The 18,552-nt window shown below is 30.5% G+C and overlaps 1 protein-coding gene across 3 annotated transcripts; it reads left to right on the top strand.

Moving 5' to 3' along the window:
* The first annotated feature begins 1,074 nt into the window (after positions 1 to 1,074).
* LOC125064100 lies at positions 1,075 to 17,564 on the top strand. Of its 3 annotated transcripts, none has more exons than XM_047670890.1 (12): positions 1,075 to 1,248; positions 11,241 to 11,362; positions 11,583 to 11,691; positions 12,263 to 12,375; positions 13,247 to 13,359; positions 13,438 to 13,516; positions 13,921 to 14,051; positions 14,307 to 14,420; positions 14,814 to 14,959; positions 15,379 to 15,485; positions 15,773 to 15,869; positions 16,493 to 17,564. In XM_047670890.1, exons 1-11 carry the CDS (start codon positions 1,186 to 1,188, stop codon positions 15,858 to 15,860), a joined length of 1,185 nt encoding a protein of 394 aa, XP_047526846.1. In that variant the 5' UTR covers positions 1,075 to 1,185; the 3' UTR covers positions 15,861 to 15,869; positions 16,493 to 17,564. The 3 variants fall into 3 exon arrangements, with proteins under 3 accessions (XP_047526846.1, XP_047526847.1, XP_047526848.1); XM_047670891.1 differs by having other exon boundaries at positions 15,379 to 15,455; XM_047670892.1 differs by lacking the exon at positions 15,379 to 15,485.
* The last annotated feature ends 988 nt before the right edge of the window (positions 17,565 to 18,552 follow it).

Below are 18,552 nucleotides of genomic sequence, written 5' to 3' on the forward strand. Positions count from 1 at the left end.
TGAGATGGCGCAGAACGACGGAATAGTTTGAGAGAATACTATTTAACAGAGTATTTTTGATGTTATTCATAAATTAATGTGATAGATATTTATCTACAATAATTTATTCAAATAATTATGATACCTTAATTATGTTACACAAATATCATGAGCGTTTAAAGAATACCTTGTCTCTTTGTATGCTAAATAGCTCATTTAAAAATCGTAGCCTTTTATAACCGTGGGTTTGCTTCCCCTTACATTTGAATATGCAAACGGCATTCCTGCGACCTCGTGATTCCTTATTCACAATTTCAATTTGTCTAACTGATTTGTAGCAGCGTTCTGGACGCGTTGATATCTTTTATGAACGAATGAATTATTATAGGTACTGAAGATGTTATATAAAATTATTGTTTTTTTTTTACACAACTTGTATTTACACTAACCTGATTTTATTTATTTATAAGACAGATATAATTTTTGGGGTTCAGAAAGGAATATTTAAGCAAATCTATTTCAGTGAAAAAAATTTAAAAGGGCATTGCAATGTCAGTAGCAACCGGTATAATAAGAATAAAACTTTTTGGGGGAAGATTAGCCGGTACCGTACCTGTATGTTTGCAAGTGTGCGAATGGTGTACATCACACAGGTGAGACTTGCGCCTGTGGGTGTGTGTCGTAACGCCTGCCCGCACGCCGACGCAACATTGCATATACGACTCTTGTTCACAGTAGAGTTTTTTATTCATAAATATAAATAATTTTACGCTCTACAAATAAATGTATATAATATATACAAAAGTAACATTTTCACCGTTTTAATTTTCACAATATTTATGAATACACTTTTATGTTTGTATTAAACTAGATTATGTTTTGTTAACAAAATCAAAATAAACTATCAATTAATTCATAAAGCGTGATTATAAATGTTTATTCGAATCCACGTTCTATACTGAATGTTTGTTTTATAAAGCTTATTAGATGTAGCTTTTGGAATAACTTTGACAGGCTTCGGTTGATAGTGCACGTAGATGTGAACACGGCCGCTCACAGAAAGTAAAGTTTGTTGTTCTCGTAACTCGACGTGCAGCGGCACTCAGGTCTCAGCAGTGTCGCTCCGCTGCGCGCCCCGACCGGCCGCCATGACGCGCTGACCCGTGTTCAACAAACTTGTGACAACTGACATCAAACTTGTGAAACATGTTGTGCTTTACCTGGAGATATGTCTTCGCCAGCACCCTGCTAGCCTCGGCGCTTGCGCAGGTAATTGACAATCCTATTATCAAAACCTGCACACTCACATAGGGATGCTGATGATCTCATTCTGTAGATATTTCTCCATATTTTCTTAAGATCGACAGGTACTCAAAACTTAATCTCATAACATACCCATTTTTTTAAATATAGTGCTCATAGATCGTATTTAAATACGTTACCTATGTTTTATTATTCGTAAAAATAATTTTCTAATGAATAAACACCGGTTTTTTATGTTGAAAATGTCCTTGTTTTTTTTACTTTACACATAACAGTAGAGACCCAAGGTCTCGTTAATGACTAATAAATAATGTAAAGTAACTTTATATAAGTTTAATATGTTCATTACAGAAAGTAATATTGAATTGGAAGTGTAATTATGTTTTCCAATAAGGAAATGCGAAGTGAAAGCATCAAAAATTATCATGTGGTTAAAGCGTAACGTACAAATAGAATTTCATTACAGAAATGTGCGCATATTTAGTGTTTCTTCATTAATCAAAAGCACATGTGTTAATACGACAACGTAATAGCGTGTCATAACGCCGCTTAACCCAGATACGCATAACATAGGTAACGCACTACTTATATACGATGCTACACCATACTTATGTCAATGTACTAACTCTGTATTTACGCTAATCATTTTAAATTAAGAACTGTATATGAACTGGAGTATAATTAGATTATAGGTTTAAAAAAGAAACAAAATGCTTTTCAAATTAAATCACATTTAATATACTTATAAGAATAAAATCCAACTAATAAAACGGTAAAAAGTTTTTAGATATTATAATATAATCCGATAAGGCAATCTTCGTTCATTGAACTACTAAAAAAAAAGTAAAAAGTTTAATATAGTTATAAATTATATTATTATCATAGACTTACAGAGCTGGCATTATTTAAACGCGATAGTATCAAGAACCGTTTGATTTGAATAAATTGTGTTGTAAGCGCGTTTACTAAGGAAGAATTTAATCTATGTGCACGCTATGTATATCTTAAATTTATACGTAATCCAAATTTAACGCGAGTAGAACCGCTAAGCTATTCGTAGTAGGATGAATATGTGTGATACGAACACAAGGACAATAACCACACATTTTTAAATGTTAATATTCTGTAGGAGGTAGTCAACTGCACAGTTGTATAAATATTCATGACTTCGAAGCATTGTTATAAAATTAAAATTGATTATGTGGAAAATTAGAAGTTTTTACATCCAACGTCATGTTGTACGCGTCTTATATTAAGAATCGTTTAATAGGCTGTTCTATCCCAAATTACTTAATAAAATCGATGACCAATTCTACTCACAAATTGTCACTTTATCGAAATGTAATCGCTGCCGTTTAGTCGTTTTCCTATTTTACTAACACATAGATGCAGTTGAAGTTCCAGTTCAGTGAAAGTGTCATAAGTATTATAAATTAGTAGAAGTGACTCTAATAGGATTCATTTTGATTTTAAACGAAAGCATATATGTAAATTTATTTTAAAGCATCTTAAAATATATATATGACGTCAATATAATTGTATTTCTATTTCATAAAACTCAATATATAGTTATCATACAACATAGATAATAAGTTATTGTTTAAGACATTATAATTGTCGATTATTAACACACAACTTCTTGAGAAAATACTAAACTATGTCGTAAAACTCCATAATAAATAAAAAAATATCTTTATATATACGTCCTCAATGTGTTGCTAAACCATACATCCGATTGTGTTGAAACTTTGGTGAGCCATTTTGCTAAGATACGCCTGCGAAGGTTCCTCGCCAAAAACAAAGAAAAAAATCTTTCTTTGTATGTTTCTCCTTTAATTCAAACCTTTATTGTAGATTATTCTACCCGTAAGAAGCCGGGACGGATAGCTAATTAGTTATAAAAACCTTTAGATTCTTTTGGGAACTGAAGTGACTTTTAGACAAAATATATAAACATACTACATATTATTTAGAATATACACTATTTGAGTAACAAAGTATTAATCTTTCATAAACTACTTTATATAGATATATTTATTCATTAAGGGACATTCTTTCTTATTTAATAATAATTAAACGTGGAAGGGCGCGCCTTAGTGAGTGAATAGATATTTACTTGTTTCACTTAAAGTATTTAAAAAATAAATCAGCTTCATATAATCTTAGACACAATTTGTACAGCGAGTTATCGTATGGCACTAGATACTGAATTCAACTGTACCGTATAAGGCAAACAGACCAATGCCAGTGTAAGAGAGGCGTGCTGGCAAGGCTACTGGCGCCCACGCATGCCCTAATAAATAACATTTCTATCGCAAATATTTATTGTTTAAATGTTTGTATCATATGTGCCTTTTGTATATTTGATTATAATATATAGTATGTTTGATTATAATATATAATAGGTGTAATTATAAACAGGAGATTGTTGTAATAAGACAACGAATAATCTCTACATTTCATTTGTCTCGGTATCGATGATGAAAGGCGGTCACTGCATAATAGCCCAATAGATTATGTCGATCCGTTTTGATGATGCATTATCGATATTCAGACAAATGATAAATGACTATCACATTCAAATCAGGAGAGTTGATCTGAATTGTTTATAGTGGTTTGCAATCTGCATTCTAAGAATCTCTAATAATTTAATTCAAAATATTCTTTCATTAAAAGCGTAATAATCTGTTATTTAGCTATCGTTTTTACTGCTTTTATAGTGTTAAGGAATGGTATGAATGGTCTGGCTTCCAAGAAAACTTAGAATATCATATCTTGGCACATCATAGAATTTGTTATAAGCTTATAAAAAATTTTACATTGGCAACGAGAATATTCCATCACTCAGTTTCAATAAATTATTTTCATCCGACGCGTGCAGGTTACCTCATGACATTAATTTGTTTTTAAATAATTTTTATTCCTAGAATATGCCTCTGAGCTAAAATACTCGTATATATATGATTAATTCGAAGATAATATAATTTGGTAACAATTTCCTCCAAAACAAAAGAATGATAATAACCTTCAAACCTACAAGCAGATTCTTCTAAAAGGCCACACATGATGTACATAGGAAATAAATACTATATTGACATAAAAATTGTTATAAACAGACTGATCAAATACCTGAGGCGACATGACTATCATTCATGGAACCAACTGTGACTCAAGTACGAGTATATTGACTCACGTCGCATTCGCATGTTGACTGTTTTAATAATGAATCAGTTGCGTTTAACTTTTAACCATTTTATGGTCTTGAATGAAAATCAAAATGTGTAGGCACATAACCTAGAGGCATAAATATATATAAGTACTTACTGTTTTAGTAAATTTAAGTGACCGATGAAAAACTGTGACTACGAAGTTCATTTACGGTTATTATCGATATAATCTACATTTCGAACTCTTGATAATCTTAAATAAAATTTTATCTTGCAAAATGAAGACTGAAATTCGTTTGTAAGAGCTATCCTAAATAAAATATATTTGTATATTTGTAGAAATCAATCCACCATTTATACAATCATACAACGCCTAACATTTAATCATAAACTATGTTGAGTAAATTTCGAGTTGTTTTTCTTAAAATTATGGCATTTAAAAATATTTTTAACATTGTTTAGTATAGAAATACATTGTATTGGTGTGACATCGTATTACACGGTGGCAAATGGTACAAACATGTCATACAAGTGTAGCGTGCATCGCATAACAATAAAGAATTCAAGGCGATATCGACTAACGTCATCCCAATGTGTAATTATTTTATTTGAAAAAACAACAAATACATATTTTTAAAACATTTTCGTCGAAGTAAAACTCGTTAAATATGAGTAAACGTTAAGTTTACGTTTTATATCTTTTATATATACTTATATTTAAATGTATAACTAATGTTTTTTAATTATGAATTTAAACTGTGACATGATATTGTAATTATAATTACCAATTAATTATTGTAATTCTATAAGAATATCTTTATTACAGGCATATATCATGAGGTTTAAGTCATATATTACAAAATTTACAGTCGTTGTTTATATCTTAGAAGAAGAATGGAAGAATCTTATCACTATCAGTTCACCTGCCTTTTTATCCTTAAGGATTATCCTATAATGAAAAAATAAATTTTTTTAAATGTATTATTTTTAAGGTTTGTCAAAAAACAAGTTTAAAAAGGTTTAGTACCAATCTAATGGTAAAATCATCTATTATCTGCTGATGAAAGAAAATAGGTTTTTTTTCGGTATCGCATATTGAATAGTTGTTAAAATATCAATACAGTGAAACAGCGTTATCGCTTATCGAAGGTACTTTTTTATTTACCTTTAGATCTACAAATCAAGGAAATGAAACCTTCTAAGAACAATATTTGGTATTTATCTGTTTCTCTATGTTTACAATTTTGCCATAATATAGTAAATATTCTAATGTTATGTTATAATTTATTAAGGAAATTATAAGGGAAAATCCTCATAAATCTACTAAAATGTAATTTTACACCACACGACTACAAAATCCTAATGTGTCACGAGAAAGTTGTAGAATAAATAATGACTACATAAATCAAGACCCTTATCAGAATGTTCTAAAATACGACCTAACTCACATCCACATTAAGGCAATTTTGTAAATTCATCGCAGAATAAAAAAAATGTAAGTATCATAATAACGTGCAAATAGTGTCACTTAACTGTACATTTATTGAAACAAAAGTTCCTATAAAGGTCAAAATCTAAAAATGAAATCCAATGGTAAAATGACCTACATGGAATTTAGTGGCCTTTAATATTTATACACAAAATATATTTAATGTATGTTATTAAATATGCCTTTCTAAATTGTTATTGGTTGTAGCGATTCTTCAAATTTATAATTCTTCTAATAGTTTTTAGTTCAAGTGATCGCGTAATGGATAGTTACACCCGCGCTCACGGCCTCCACGACACCGTCCGAGGTCACTTCTTCCTTAAACATTGCAATTATTGCGTTACTTAACTTTATGTAACTGTTGCTATTAATAATTCTTAAAGGAAATTTCAGATGCTTTACAGAAATCGTTGAACTAGACGTGTATATTTTATAGACAGGACATAGTCACCGTTATGTAATTTGTAAAGCGTGTAAGATTTGGTAGAAAACTTAACGAAAACATTAGGCGTGTGCACGAAACGCTCTAATTAACACCGTTCGATCGTGCTTTGATAACGATATTCGCGGAAGTACACTGGACCTTGCATGGAGCCTAAAATCACCTCTATAACATTAAAAATAAAGATTACAATTAAATAATATGATGTGTTGCAAGCAGTATGCACCTCGACCAACTTACATTAATGCGTAATATCATCCTTAACATCCATTATATACCTTTGTTTCGTAATCCAAGCTAACAAGGACAACATAATAGTGTTATCCTCATCAGTAGGGTCATCGGGTAGTTGTTTAAACTACCCGATGACCCTACTGATGAGCTCAATTATTTGCGTCTATTGTCTATAACAAAGCTATCTTTAATAGGTCTATTTATAACAGAATAGCACAAAAACTTAATCTCCAGGTACAAACGAGTTAACTAGCGCTACTCGTTATCCTAAATATTGATAGACGATGACGCCGACGATGACGATGTTTTGATCACTCTATCTATATAAATAAGTTAATATAGGATTTCAAAGATAACTTACATAACTTAGTTGGTGACGTGACTGGTTCTGCCAAAATTGTTTTTCAATCAATATGTATACCTATAGAAAAAAAGTCTTACGCCACAGCATACCTAAAACGCTTTGTAAAGATAAACTTATCTGATTTTAGGCGTGTCTGGAGAACATTGTTTCTCAACCGCCACATGACAACTCGTTGTATGTCGAATTTCTCATTACAATAAAACAATTCCATGCATATTAGAGAAATATAAGTCTTTAAATATACAAAGCATTCAATTTTAAGACGGATAGATCAACCTGTTAAAATTTGTATTCTATTTAAGTAAAAATACTTTTTTAACACCTTTTGTAACCTTTTTAAAATATTTTTTATTAAAAATTATTAGTAAGCCAATCAATTTCACAGAAACGATCAAAATAAATTTATAAAGCTGGTCAAATTACAGTTGTAAAATCTTCTATTTCTAGGTAAGAGATTTTACAATTTTGTTTCAAGTTTCTAAATACTAAAAGGCAAAGTAATGATATATCATTAGTTCCACCAATCGGTCCGTCTTCGCCAGATAGTCAGTAATCATCATTGACCATTTCCTACTCACCATGGATGTACCTAACAATGGAAAATCCGTGGGAAACCACCTATTTGCACATACCGTATGTCGTGATCATCTTTAAAATCTCATTTGTTACACGAATTTTACAAATATAAATACGAAAAAAAAATATTTCACACCTCACACACATAATTTCGACAATTTACAATTAATTTAATATTTTGTCAATTTACCTTTTTGTGTCATTATATAACTTTATCTTAGGTTATTATATATTATTTTCATATTTATCTGTATTATATTTGTCGATAATATAATATATACGATGGATTTGTAAATATTCATATTAAAATATATAAGATTGTCATTGCTTTTTTTATAAAAATAACCTTCAGAGTTAAAATATTATTTAAACACGATGTACTTCAAAATAAAACATGTTATACAATCTATTCTAAGTATATTTGTGATTTTTTGCCTTTGCTCTAAAACTGTCCTAAATTGGACAGGATGACGAAGTCATAAGAAATATCGGTGCCACCAAACCGGTCCGACCACTGATTACGTCAAATCAGATACATACAGGGATAAAGTTATCGCTTTTCTTATGTAATATATAAGTACAACCAATTTGTTGCATCATTTCACTAAACTAACCCATTTCAAAAAACGAACACCGTACATCCTCTATTTTTAAATATTTAAGAACACAATCAATATAACGGATTGTAACGGTTATCGGAAACCTTCATCAAGAATTCTTACTATGTCAAATGTGTCTATGTCAAATTAATCAATTTAGATCACGGGATTACATTCCATGATTACCCATAACGAAACCGTCAATTTTATGAAACGGAACTATATCCAACGTTTCAACTATTCTATACTTCCCATTCTAAATAAATCACTTTTAAAAAGATAGTTATCTAATATGAGAACATCCGCTTTACCAAGAAAAATACATATACACATCATGTACAGCCCTTTTTCTTCTTATTGTGATTTTTAACGCATCAAAGAAGAACCGTTAGGCAAATGATAGTGAGGCTGAATGAAAGGTTGCTAATGTTATGAGACAATTACAATTCTATATGGCCTATGTAGGTTATATCGCAGATTAAAAACACATTATTCAATTACGCGTATCCGTATTTAATCGCGTTAAAATGTTTTTAAGATCTGAATAAAATATTAAGAAGTAAAAAACACTTTAAATCCTAAAACAACACACAATATGACACAGATAAAAATAATAATGGAATCTAACCTTTAGTTTTTGAAACGCTAATCAAAGTCAGATTTATTTATCCGTATACTGGACGCTCATTGGTCGCATAGATTGACAATGATCATTCGGATTTAAGAAAAAATTAATTGGGTTTTGATTATTTTGCATTGACGTTCCAGTGACTGAAGTTAACTTTGGTAATTTAATATTATTTATATCGCTCAATATAACAATTCGAATAATATTCAATTACATTTTATAGGTAATACAATTTTGCTAATCTTATTATATTTAGTGATCTAAATACCACAATAGCCGCCTATTGATTGCAAACGTTGCTTTGCCTTGAAAGTTTGGTATACCATTTATTTCGGTTTAATATTTACTTACATTTTGAGCTTGAATATTAACAATGGTTACTAAGTAATTAATCGTTAAATAAATACATACATTTGTATCTTTAAAAATACGTAACTAATATTTTGCGCTCAAATTGAATAGCAGATTTTATTTACAGGAAGATATATTTTTAATTGAGAATTTACTGTCAGTCAATCAAAGCGAACAATAAACAATGCATTTCAGATACGATGTGTTGCTGTAGTTATCAAATAAAATCTTTAGCTGTAGTTGTAATTCATGTTTTCACTCTTCATACATAACCTTAATTAAACTAAATAATAATATAATTAGATATAATTTACACAATTGATGTAATATTATATAAATGATGTAACATTGAAACTTAGAGCCTCTTGGAATATCGCACCGTGTCAACATTTTTAATAAGTGTTCTTAACCCAAATCTTATGCCTACGGGGAATTTTTACCCACCGAAAAAAATACACTTTCGGAGCTGAAAATTAGAAATTACTTTTACATAACTATTTTAAGGTGTTTAATTAACAACATGTGTATAAATTATTAAAAGCTCTTGCTATTTTATAAAACCTGAAACAGAACTAAAAATTAGATATAAGTAATTTTATTTATACTTAATTAACGATTCAATTTTTTTGTAAATTTCTTTGACATCGTTATGTTTACGACGACGTTCTAACAATCGTAGTAACTAAAGTACGTCGAGAGCTGACCTGTATCTAGGAGGCTAGACGTCCATTGAACTCAGGCCTGCTAAGTTGGCACCCCTCACATAGGTTTTATCTATGACTTTTGTAGGTCATTACTTAGAAACTTATGCTAAATGATGATTTTGATCCTGCTTGAGATAAATATATATATATATATTTAATGATTATGCAAGTACTTTTATACAAACTTGAGTTTATAAGTAGTGCGTTACAATTGTTATATCAAAAATATTAAAATATGTTTATTACAAAATAAAAATGTTAATTTATAAATGCTTGAGTATATTATTATGCTACAAAAAATGTAATAGGTAAAATACCGTAATGAACGGATATTACTCAAATTTACATTAGTCATACAAATAAACTTATGGAAATATATTTTTCCAAGAACCGATAGCTAAGTGGAGTCTAAGTGTATCTAACTCATTTCCACGGGTATGTAACAGCGTAATGTTTGTACTTGGCTTTGAGTAATGTTAGAAAACTATCAAGGCAGATCGTGGAGATGAGATCGTGCACGCCGGTCGCCCCTAGGGCGCGACCCTATACTATTACTTCGTATTGGTAAACTAGCCCATACATTTTGTACTTAAAATCAAATGTTCCGCAACATACATGAAGCCGAGCCGAGATGGTTGAACGGAGCCCAGTTGTTAGAACGCGGGCATCTTAACGAATGATGAATTTTCAAGTTCTTAATTTGTTCAACCAACCCGCATAGGAGCAGCGTGATGGAATAAGTTCCAAACCTTCTGTTTCTCCTCAAAAGGGAGAGGAGGCCTTAGGCCTGCAGTGAGACATTTACAGGCTGTTAATTTATACATGAAACTCCATTCGTAACTAAGTATGAATTCCATATAAACCATATGTAAAGTAAATGGCCGTCGGTTCCAAAATCGACCAGGAGGACATCATTATTATTGTTGCTGATTTTATTTATGGTTATTCGATGTAACATGCCACACGTTTATTGGAATCTTAGTGCACTATTATTCCTTCATACACATAATACGACGGAACGGGGATTCCGATACAACCCGAAAGATCAGACAAATTGTTTAAGTTTGTTTTTATAAATTTCATTTAATCGGTACTGAGCATAATGAAATACGAATTCGTTGCATTCATTGCCACAAGTGCATGAAGTTAAATAGCATGTTAATAAAAACATGATACGATAATACTGCTGTTTATTTCTTTGTTCTGTTTGCTTTAGTTTGTACTTTAATTTGCGTTTATCTAAATTTGTTCCCCAATGGATATTTCTTAACTCATAGGTAATTAATCGTCCTCCAAACATTTATTCAACGTTTTGATTACGCACTATGCGATTTTTTTGCGAATAAAATTTCGGTGAACAGTTTCAAGAACCCAGTTTACAGCGTATAAAGTTGTTTTAATACATTTAGATTATTATCAATGGAACCTGTAATTTTGTTAACAGAACACGGAAAGCAGTGGTGACTTCACACCAGTAGTTAGTGCAACATGTAAGACTGGTGTTATGTCGATCAGGATCAACTTCAGCCAGCCGTTCAATGGAGTGACGCATGCAAGAGAATTCAGGTAATTATTTATTATCTTGAAATTATTTTATGAATTAATTCGGAATTTTTGTGCTTCCAGTTGCTGTTTTTTACAAAAACATAATATATTAATGTGAAATTGTTATGTATATTAGAAGGTTTTGTTTCTTTGTATTATTAATATTCTATGTATAGCCGTAATAATATATAAGGTGAACGGGGTGAAGTTGTCCTTACAAATATATTTGAACATATTACAGAAAGCCAGCTTGCATGACGCTGGGTAATGGAACCGATTCTTTAAGTTTCGACATTAACCTCATGGCTGCGCCAGGTTCACCGGATTATTGCGGAATATTCTGGAACAATGTAAGTTTATTTCTAAATGTCCTATATGTTATTTTAAGACTAGTACAATAAATAGGGTCAATTTTTAATATAAAATAGAAGTAAATTTTATAGATATTCGGAAATTCTAAAAAGACAAGACCACTTAAGCTCATCCAAAAAAAAACAATTATAAAAATAAAAACCAAAGTTAAGCAAAAAATATATATAAGTATTTAAAAATATAGTATATATACAATACAATTTTGGTTTTTTATTAATAATTAAAGGACGCTGAAAGAAAGCCATTGCTTCGTTCATTTTAAACTTGATTGAAGGGAAAACTTTTTGGACTATTTTGATGTTTATTTACGTTTCTCATTAAATCAATTTGAAAAGAATATAATTGATCTCTATTCCATTATTGTAACAACGGTAAGCAAACTATCTTGATTCGAAAGATCCGAAAGAAAATAATAAAATGAGTATAAAATCTCAATTAAGATTGTTTTATTGAGCTCAATTAAAGTTAAACCAATCTGAAAACCAAAACTGAATTCTTTATCTGTTAAAGATTGACAACGATAATGTTGTAATATCAATTTGTCCTCAGCGCACAGACGAACGATCTTTGCCTCTGGCTGTTCGCGTGCACCGAACACTCGAGCTTGCAGACGACAAGTTCTATGTCATCACGTGTGGCAAGGCCGGATTCAGAAACGCGAGGTCAGGGCGTGGATTCAATAGTTTACGCTTGATTGCATATATATTCTGTACACTATTATGTATAACAGAGACTATAAATTCTTAACATAACAATGTAAAGTTTGTTACCGACAGAGGTAAAACTTGAAGTATGTTTAAATGAAATTCCAACACGAAAACAAGTTAAACGAAACATTTAGTGTTTCATTCTTACAATATGCTCGAAATACTTCTTCTTTTGGAGTTTTAATACATTTTATGAAATATCATCTGTTAAATCTTAGGTCAGGTGGAAGTTTAAAAATGTAGATGAAATTATACCTTATTTTTACTGATATTTTTAATCCATACGGATTTTTGTTGTTATTATAATGAATTGCGCTATTGAAGCGTCAATAATACCTACAATAGTTTAAAGGCCGCCAATCGATGTAAAAAAGACGCAGGATTGATCCCGACCCCTTGGGCTATTGTCGTCCCCACTCCAAACACAAGTTATAAGCTTAATTCGAGGTGTAAATAGGAATATTCACAATTCCTTATAATGGGACATTTACTATTTTAAAAAAAGGGGGAAGGACAAACCGGCAAATTTAACACCTGAGAAATATTTGATACACTAGTTAAATTAGAAGAATTATTTAGATTTATAGAATTAGCTTTAGTCAATGTTGTAGTACCAGTTAAAATAGATAGTCGATAATACAAGTTTGGACCATAAATATATTTGCAAAGACAATAAGTATTAGTCAAAGTAATATTAGTTGTATTTGCACATTTTCCAAAGTATTTGTTAGAGGTTATTTCTTCAAATCACTTGCACCTTTCTATGTACATATAAGTAAGAAATGTTACTTTTAATTAAAACATATTTTCATATAATTTTACACAGAAACGAAACATCTCTGGTATCGTTACGAATGTTGAATTCCGAAGGACGGAAGGTGTTAAACGCTGCCTTTGGAATGCCTTATACTCTCCGCGCAGAAATAACCAAGTCTGATGGTAATTATAACTGACGCATGTTTATACTGAGCAAATTTTTTACATTTAAATTATGAATATTTCTACTACTACTTCCAGGTGCTCATGGAATACGTATGAGGAATTGCTTCGCTTTTAATATGCGCAACAATACAGTATATCTGCTGGATAAACGAGGGTGCGTTATTTTCGTAATAATTACTCGTAAGAACAATAAAGATGCTTAATTTAATTTCTTGCTCACTAAATATATAATTATTTTTAAATTTTAAATTATTTTTATATAGTTAGATATACTTTGATTATATATATACATTATACATACTACCTGAACCTGCGGCTTTACCCTCAGCACACAAACTGTTACATTTTACTTCCTCTAGGAGTGATTTAAAAAAGTAGCCTACGACATTCCTCTGAGCTCAAACATTTTCCATACTAAAATTCACCTAAATCGCTTTAGTGGCGTAAAGAGGTAACAGATAGAGTTACATACGCATTCATAATATTAGTATATATAAATATACGTCTTATTTCTATTGAATATTCTCAAATAATGCATTATTGATTACAAATTTTCAGATGTCCTTTAAAAGAACAATCAGTGACGGTAAAAATGGAAAATGGCGCCGTGGAATTAGCAATAGCATCCATGTTTCGTTTCTCAGACTCGTCGCAAGTCAACTTTCAATGTGACATCGGTATTTGTAAAGGTATGTTTTTATCTTTATTGATTGTATCTTAACTTGGTATCAAAGTTTTTCAAATTCTTAAGATTATGTTAGAACTTTAACCGATCAGTTTTTATTTTTATTTATTTGTGGTAAAAGCTGAAGGAATCAACCGTTTGTTAGATGAAAATCCAAAATTAAAAATGAAATAACATTTATTTGTTTTAAACCCTACCTAGCGCTAATTTTACTATTGATCTATTATCGTGGAAAGTTATGGAAAGTTATGACTTTTAGGCAGCTGCCAAGCCACAGATTGTACGACAGACGGACGGACAGAGCCGGCGGATGAAGAAGGGTCCGTCACCACTTCGACTGGGATATTCGTGCTTGATCCCAACGACAGTGCCGGTAAATACCCAGACTAATTGTTTGCATATTACATTTACAATCTAGATTTAGTGTTCCAAAATCCTACACATAAAACCTGAAACAGACATTTTTTATTTTAATACTTAATGACGCTCGACACTTTATCAGAACATATGATAAACAACAATTACAAATGTAACATTCTTCGTCGTGTAATTAAGAGTTTGTTTTCCTTAAGTATTGCGAAGGTCAAATGCTTGAAGCTTATGTATTCGCCAGTAATTTGCGCTAACAAGTAAAATTTATATTACAAAATCAACACACCATAGAATACATACATTATAATCTACGAAGTATTATTACATATAAATTTAATCTAAAAATATAAAATAAATTTGAATATTTAATTATTTAACATATGTAAAATTGTAGTTGCAGCTTTGGCATGCTCAGAGAGCGGTATCCGGCCGCTTTGGCTCCTATACTTAGCGATCGCACTAGGAGTCATGTTCCTCGTGATGTTGCTCATCAATTGCTTCCTTTGCACTGCCATGACTTGTTCCTGTGCAAGGACTGATGTGAGTAAAACCTTGGCGAGACAAATTGGCTTTCTCATTAAGTATGTTTTTATTTAAATTCAAGTAATTGGTATTCTTTAAAGACCCAGAATGCCGTTTAAATTACTTGTATTTATTTAAATTGTTGTGTGAAATTTGCACTTGTATTAATTAACACTTATAATTTCATGTTCGGCGATTTATTCATCTGTGATTAAAAATTTTGATAATAGTCAATATTATTACTAACTTGTGTGTTCCGTATTCCCACACCGATATTATGTGCATTAATCTAGCTATTTTGATACGTTTATATGTTGTTAAGTTGTGTTATTAAGGAAATTATATTTTCCAATTGTAAATAGCTCATCATTGGCTTTGTATTGGCCTTAATGTATGAGGTGTGGGTTAACGGTAACACCTCGTTCATGTACTCACAGGTGATAGAGAAGGATCCATCTGTGGTGGAAGACTATGACCCTTATCGCAGCTGGCACGGCAGTCAGTACGGCAGCAGGTACCCATCCTCCACTATACACTCTGCAAGGTAACTTTCCTTGTTAGAATCATTTAATGTTTGATTGATATAACATGATTATTTCTTTACTAATTTTATTTATTTGTCATAACATTCGTTTGAATAATTAGCACTGCTTTTATATTTTATATAAATACCAAAATATTTCAACAGTTCACGGCGAAGACGAAAATAATCTCAATCTCAATCTCTATTATATAGTTTGAAATAAAACCCATTTATTCTTAATTTGCTAAACAATTTATTATAAAATTATAGCATGGAATAATATTGAATGTATTTGAATTTTATTTCAGATCAGTATCGGACAACAGCGATCACTACGCCATAGTTCAGTCGAGGCCGGGGAGTCGTCACTCCGGCATGCATCGAAATAGGCATTGATTAATCCCGGTAAGACTCAATTAAAAATTAATGGAATGAAATGAGTTTGCAATACTGTTTTTTTTATTTACATCTATTTATCGAATGTCATTATTTCGCCTCTTAATTTCATTCATAAACGTACAGTTCCTAAGGATAAGTAAGTGTCCCACGGCTTGGCATATACCTTTTCTTGTCTTAAATGGGTTAGACTTCAGTCTACCACGCTCCTATAACGCAAGGAACGAAAGTGACAGATTCGTATCCATTACATACAGGTTTTCCCATAATTTTTTCGCTTACCATCGAGCACTCACATCTTTGCTCCACTCTCTTGATTCTCATGTACTTGTTGTCGAAGACTATTTATTTCAGATTGTCATTGAGAATACTAATTGATAGAGATGTGAACTATAGATAATTATGCGAACATCGTTGGAATGGTAATTGACAATCCGAACACAAAGCGAACAGGGAATTCTAGTAACGTACAAATGTACCCACAATGTGATGTATCGTGTACGTTTTATGAATCAGTGACGAAAAAATGGAAAATGAAATAATCAAATGATGTGAAAGCAGAGTATTTAAAATAATATAAATGTATAGTCAATACAAATCTTTTTACAATTAACATGACCATCTTTTTTCAGATTGATAGAATTACTTGGTGACGCTTCATATTCAAAATTGTGTCAGTGTGGAAGAACGTGATATAACGATTAATGTATATAGTACTTTAACATAATTGTACACATCGCTGAGTATACCTAATACTAATATAAGGACTACCCATAAACGCCAAGATGTGTATCGATTTATATTTTAGGATTAAAATTATTTTTGGATATTTCTTAAAATTCAAATATTCAATCAAATGTTTTATTAATAAAACAGATTGTATGTTAAAATGATATCTTAATAATAGCGTATCTCGTGCCATTTTATATGTCCATATGTATCAAAGTCGATTCTGAATCTGATGTAGATTTGAATTGAATTATTGAGAATTTTATTGTTTTATTTTCAACTCCTAGATTTTTTATGTAATATAGTATGTTGGGCTAACACCGGTTTTTTCAGAATAACTAAGCTTGCTATTTACTTAACTTAATAATTCGGTCGATCATGAATCATGAATGATGAATGAAATCTACAACATTTCAATGCCAAGGAACAATATTGACTGCCTAGGCAGTCAATATTTAAGAATCAATCAATAACCATAGATAATATTAAAATAATCCGCAAGTTAATAAGCCCATTCCAAATCGATGTACAGGAAAACTATCCGGGCTTACCCCAACATACTGTTCTCGAAGAATGCAACGAATCGATGCCGTAGTTTAAGAAATTCGTAAGTACGAGTAGAGCAATGACGAATTAATACGTAGATATTTTTAATACAATATGTTATGATTAATGAAATGGCTCTGTCATTTGCAAGAAAAAAATATATAGATCTATATTCGCTCAACAAAGCTTTGGAGCAAATTATTTAAAAATTACTTAAGAGGGTATATTATAAATTGAATGTACATTTAAAGTTCGTGTTTGTTTAGAACACAATGTTATGGAGACGAATTTAGACAATATTCATAAAAGATAAAAAGAGAAATTAAATTTATGTATAAGAAGTTAAATTATTAAAAGTATAAAAATACGTGTATGATGTTTTTTAACTTGGAGTGGTACTCTTTGAGCCATAATAAATGATTACTTACATGAATATTTTAAATAAAAGAGCACTAACAGTTAAGAACTTGGCTATTTTTTGTCAGACGCATTTTTATTTGGTTCGCTTCATTTTAATTGGCCTGAAGATATAATTAATAAATAAAAAATATTGAAGTAAATAAATAATTTTACTTCAATATTTATAATTTTCCATAGTTATCCATTGTATTTTAGCTATACTGTAAAATCCAATTCTTAAGCTACTACAGGACAAGGTCGTGAAATGGCAGACAGCGATTTACAACATTATCTATGACAATTTAAAATATACCTACACAAATTTAAAAAAAAAGATATATAACATTTCACCATTGAGATATGAAGATGATTTTTTACCAGATTAGTACTACTGGTATAGAAAAAAAATAACTGCCAATTTGGTGCTATGAAAATAATTTCTCTGTATAAATAACAGAAACGAAATATTTAATTATAAATGTAATGTATTTATAAGATATCAGATATCGTATTCGTCAGATTTACCTATTAACGCACAATTTTAGCTTATTCATTAATTGTATCTATCAAGTGTCAATGAATGTAAGAGGACACCCTAATTTGAAATTATATAAAACAGGGCACAATTCGTGCATATATTGTAAGACACATCAATACTGTGAATTGAATTTAGGTTATATAATTAACAGTATTAACTTTTAAATATTTTTGTTGATTGGACGCAAATGGGCATCTCATTATTATACATATATATTAGCAGCATTGAATCTATTAAAAATGTGACATATTAATCCTTTAAAGTTAAGATAATTATAAATTTTCAATAATTATACTTATACTTTCAATCACTATCAATACACGTCACGTAAAAAAATTATATATCATACGTATATTAAAATATTTAATGTAACAATAAATTTTTACCTACTGCCTTCTTGCTTCAATTGATCCGTCCATAGTTTATTTAAATGTATAAAATAATATAATATTATGTTACAGATATCTTTAGATGGATAAG

The sequence above is a fragment of the Vanessa atalanta genome, chromosome 5 (assembly GCF_905147765.1).
Source record: "Vanessa atalanta chromosome 5, ilVanAtal1.2, whole genome shotgun sequence".
Taxonomy (NCBI): Eukaryota; Metazoa; Arthropoda; class Insecta; order Lepidoptera; family Nymphalidae; genus Vanessa; species Vanessa atalanta.

What these genes read in the sequence shown, in the direction of transcription:
- LOC125064100 (XM_047670890.1), top strand. Translation starts at nt 1,186, where the DNA reads ATGTTGTGCTTTACCTGGAGATATGTCTTCGCCAGCACCCTGCTAGCC. An exon ending in TATCTGCTGGATAAACGAGG is followed by an intron (nt 13,517 to 13,920) that starts GTGCGTTATTTT and finishes ACAAATTTTCAG; the next exon opens with ATGTCCTTTAAAAGAACAAT. An exon ending in TGATCCCAACGACAGTGCCG is followed by an intron (nt 14,421 to 14,813) that starts GTAAATACCCAG and finishes GTAAAATTGTAG; the next exon opens with TTGCAGCTTTGGCATGCTCA.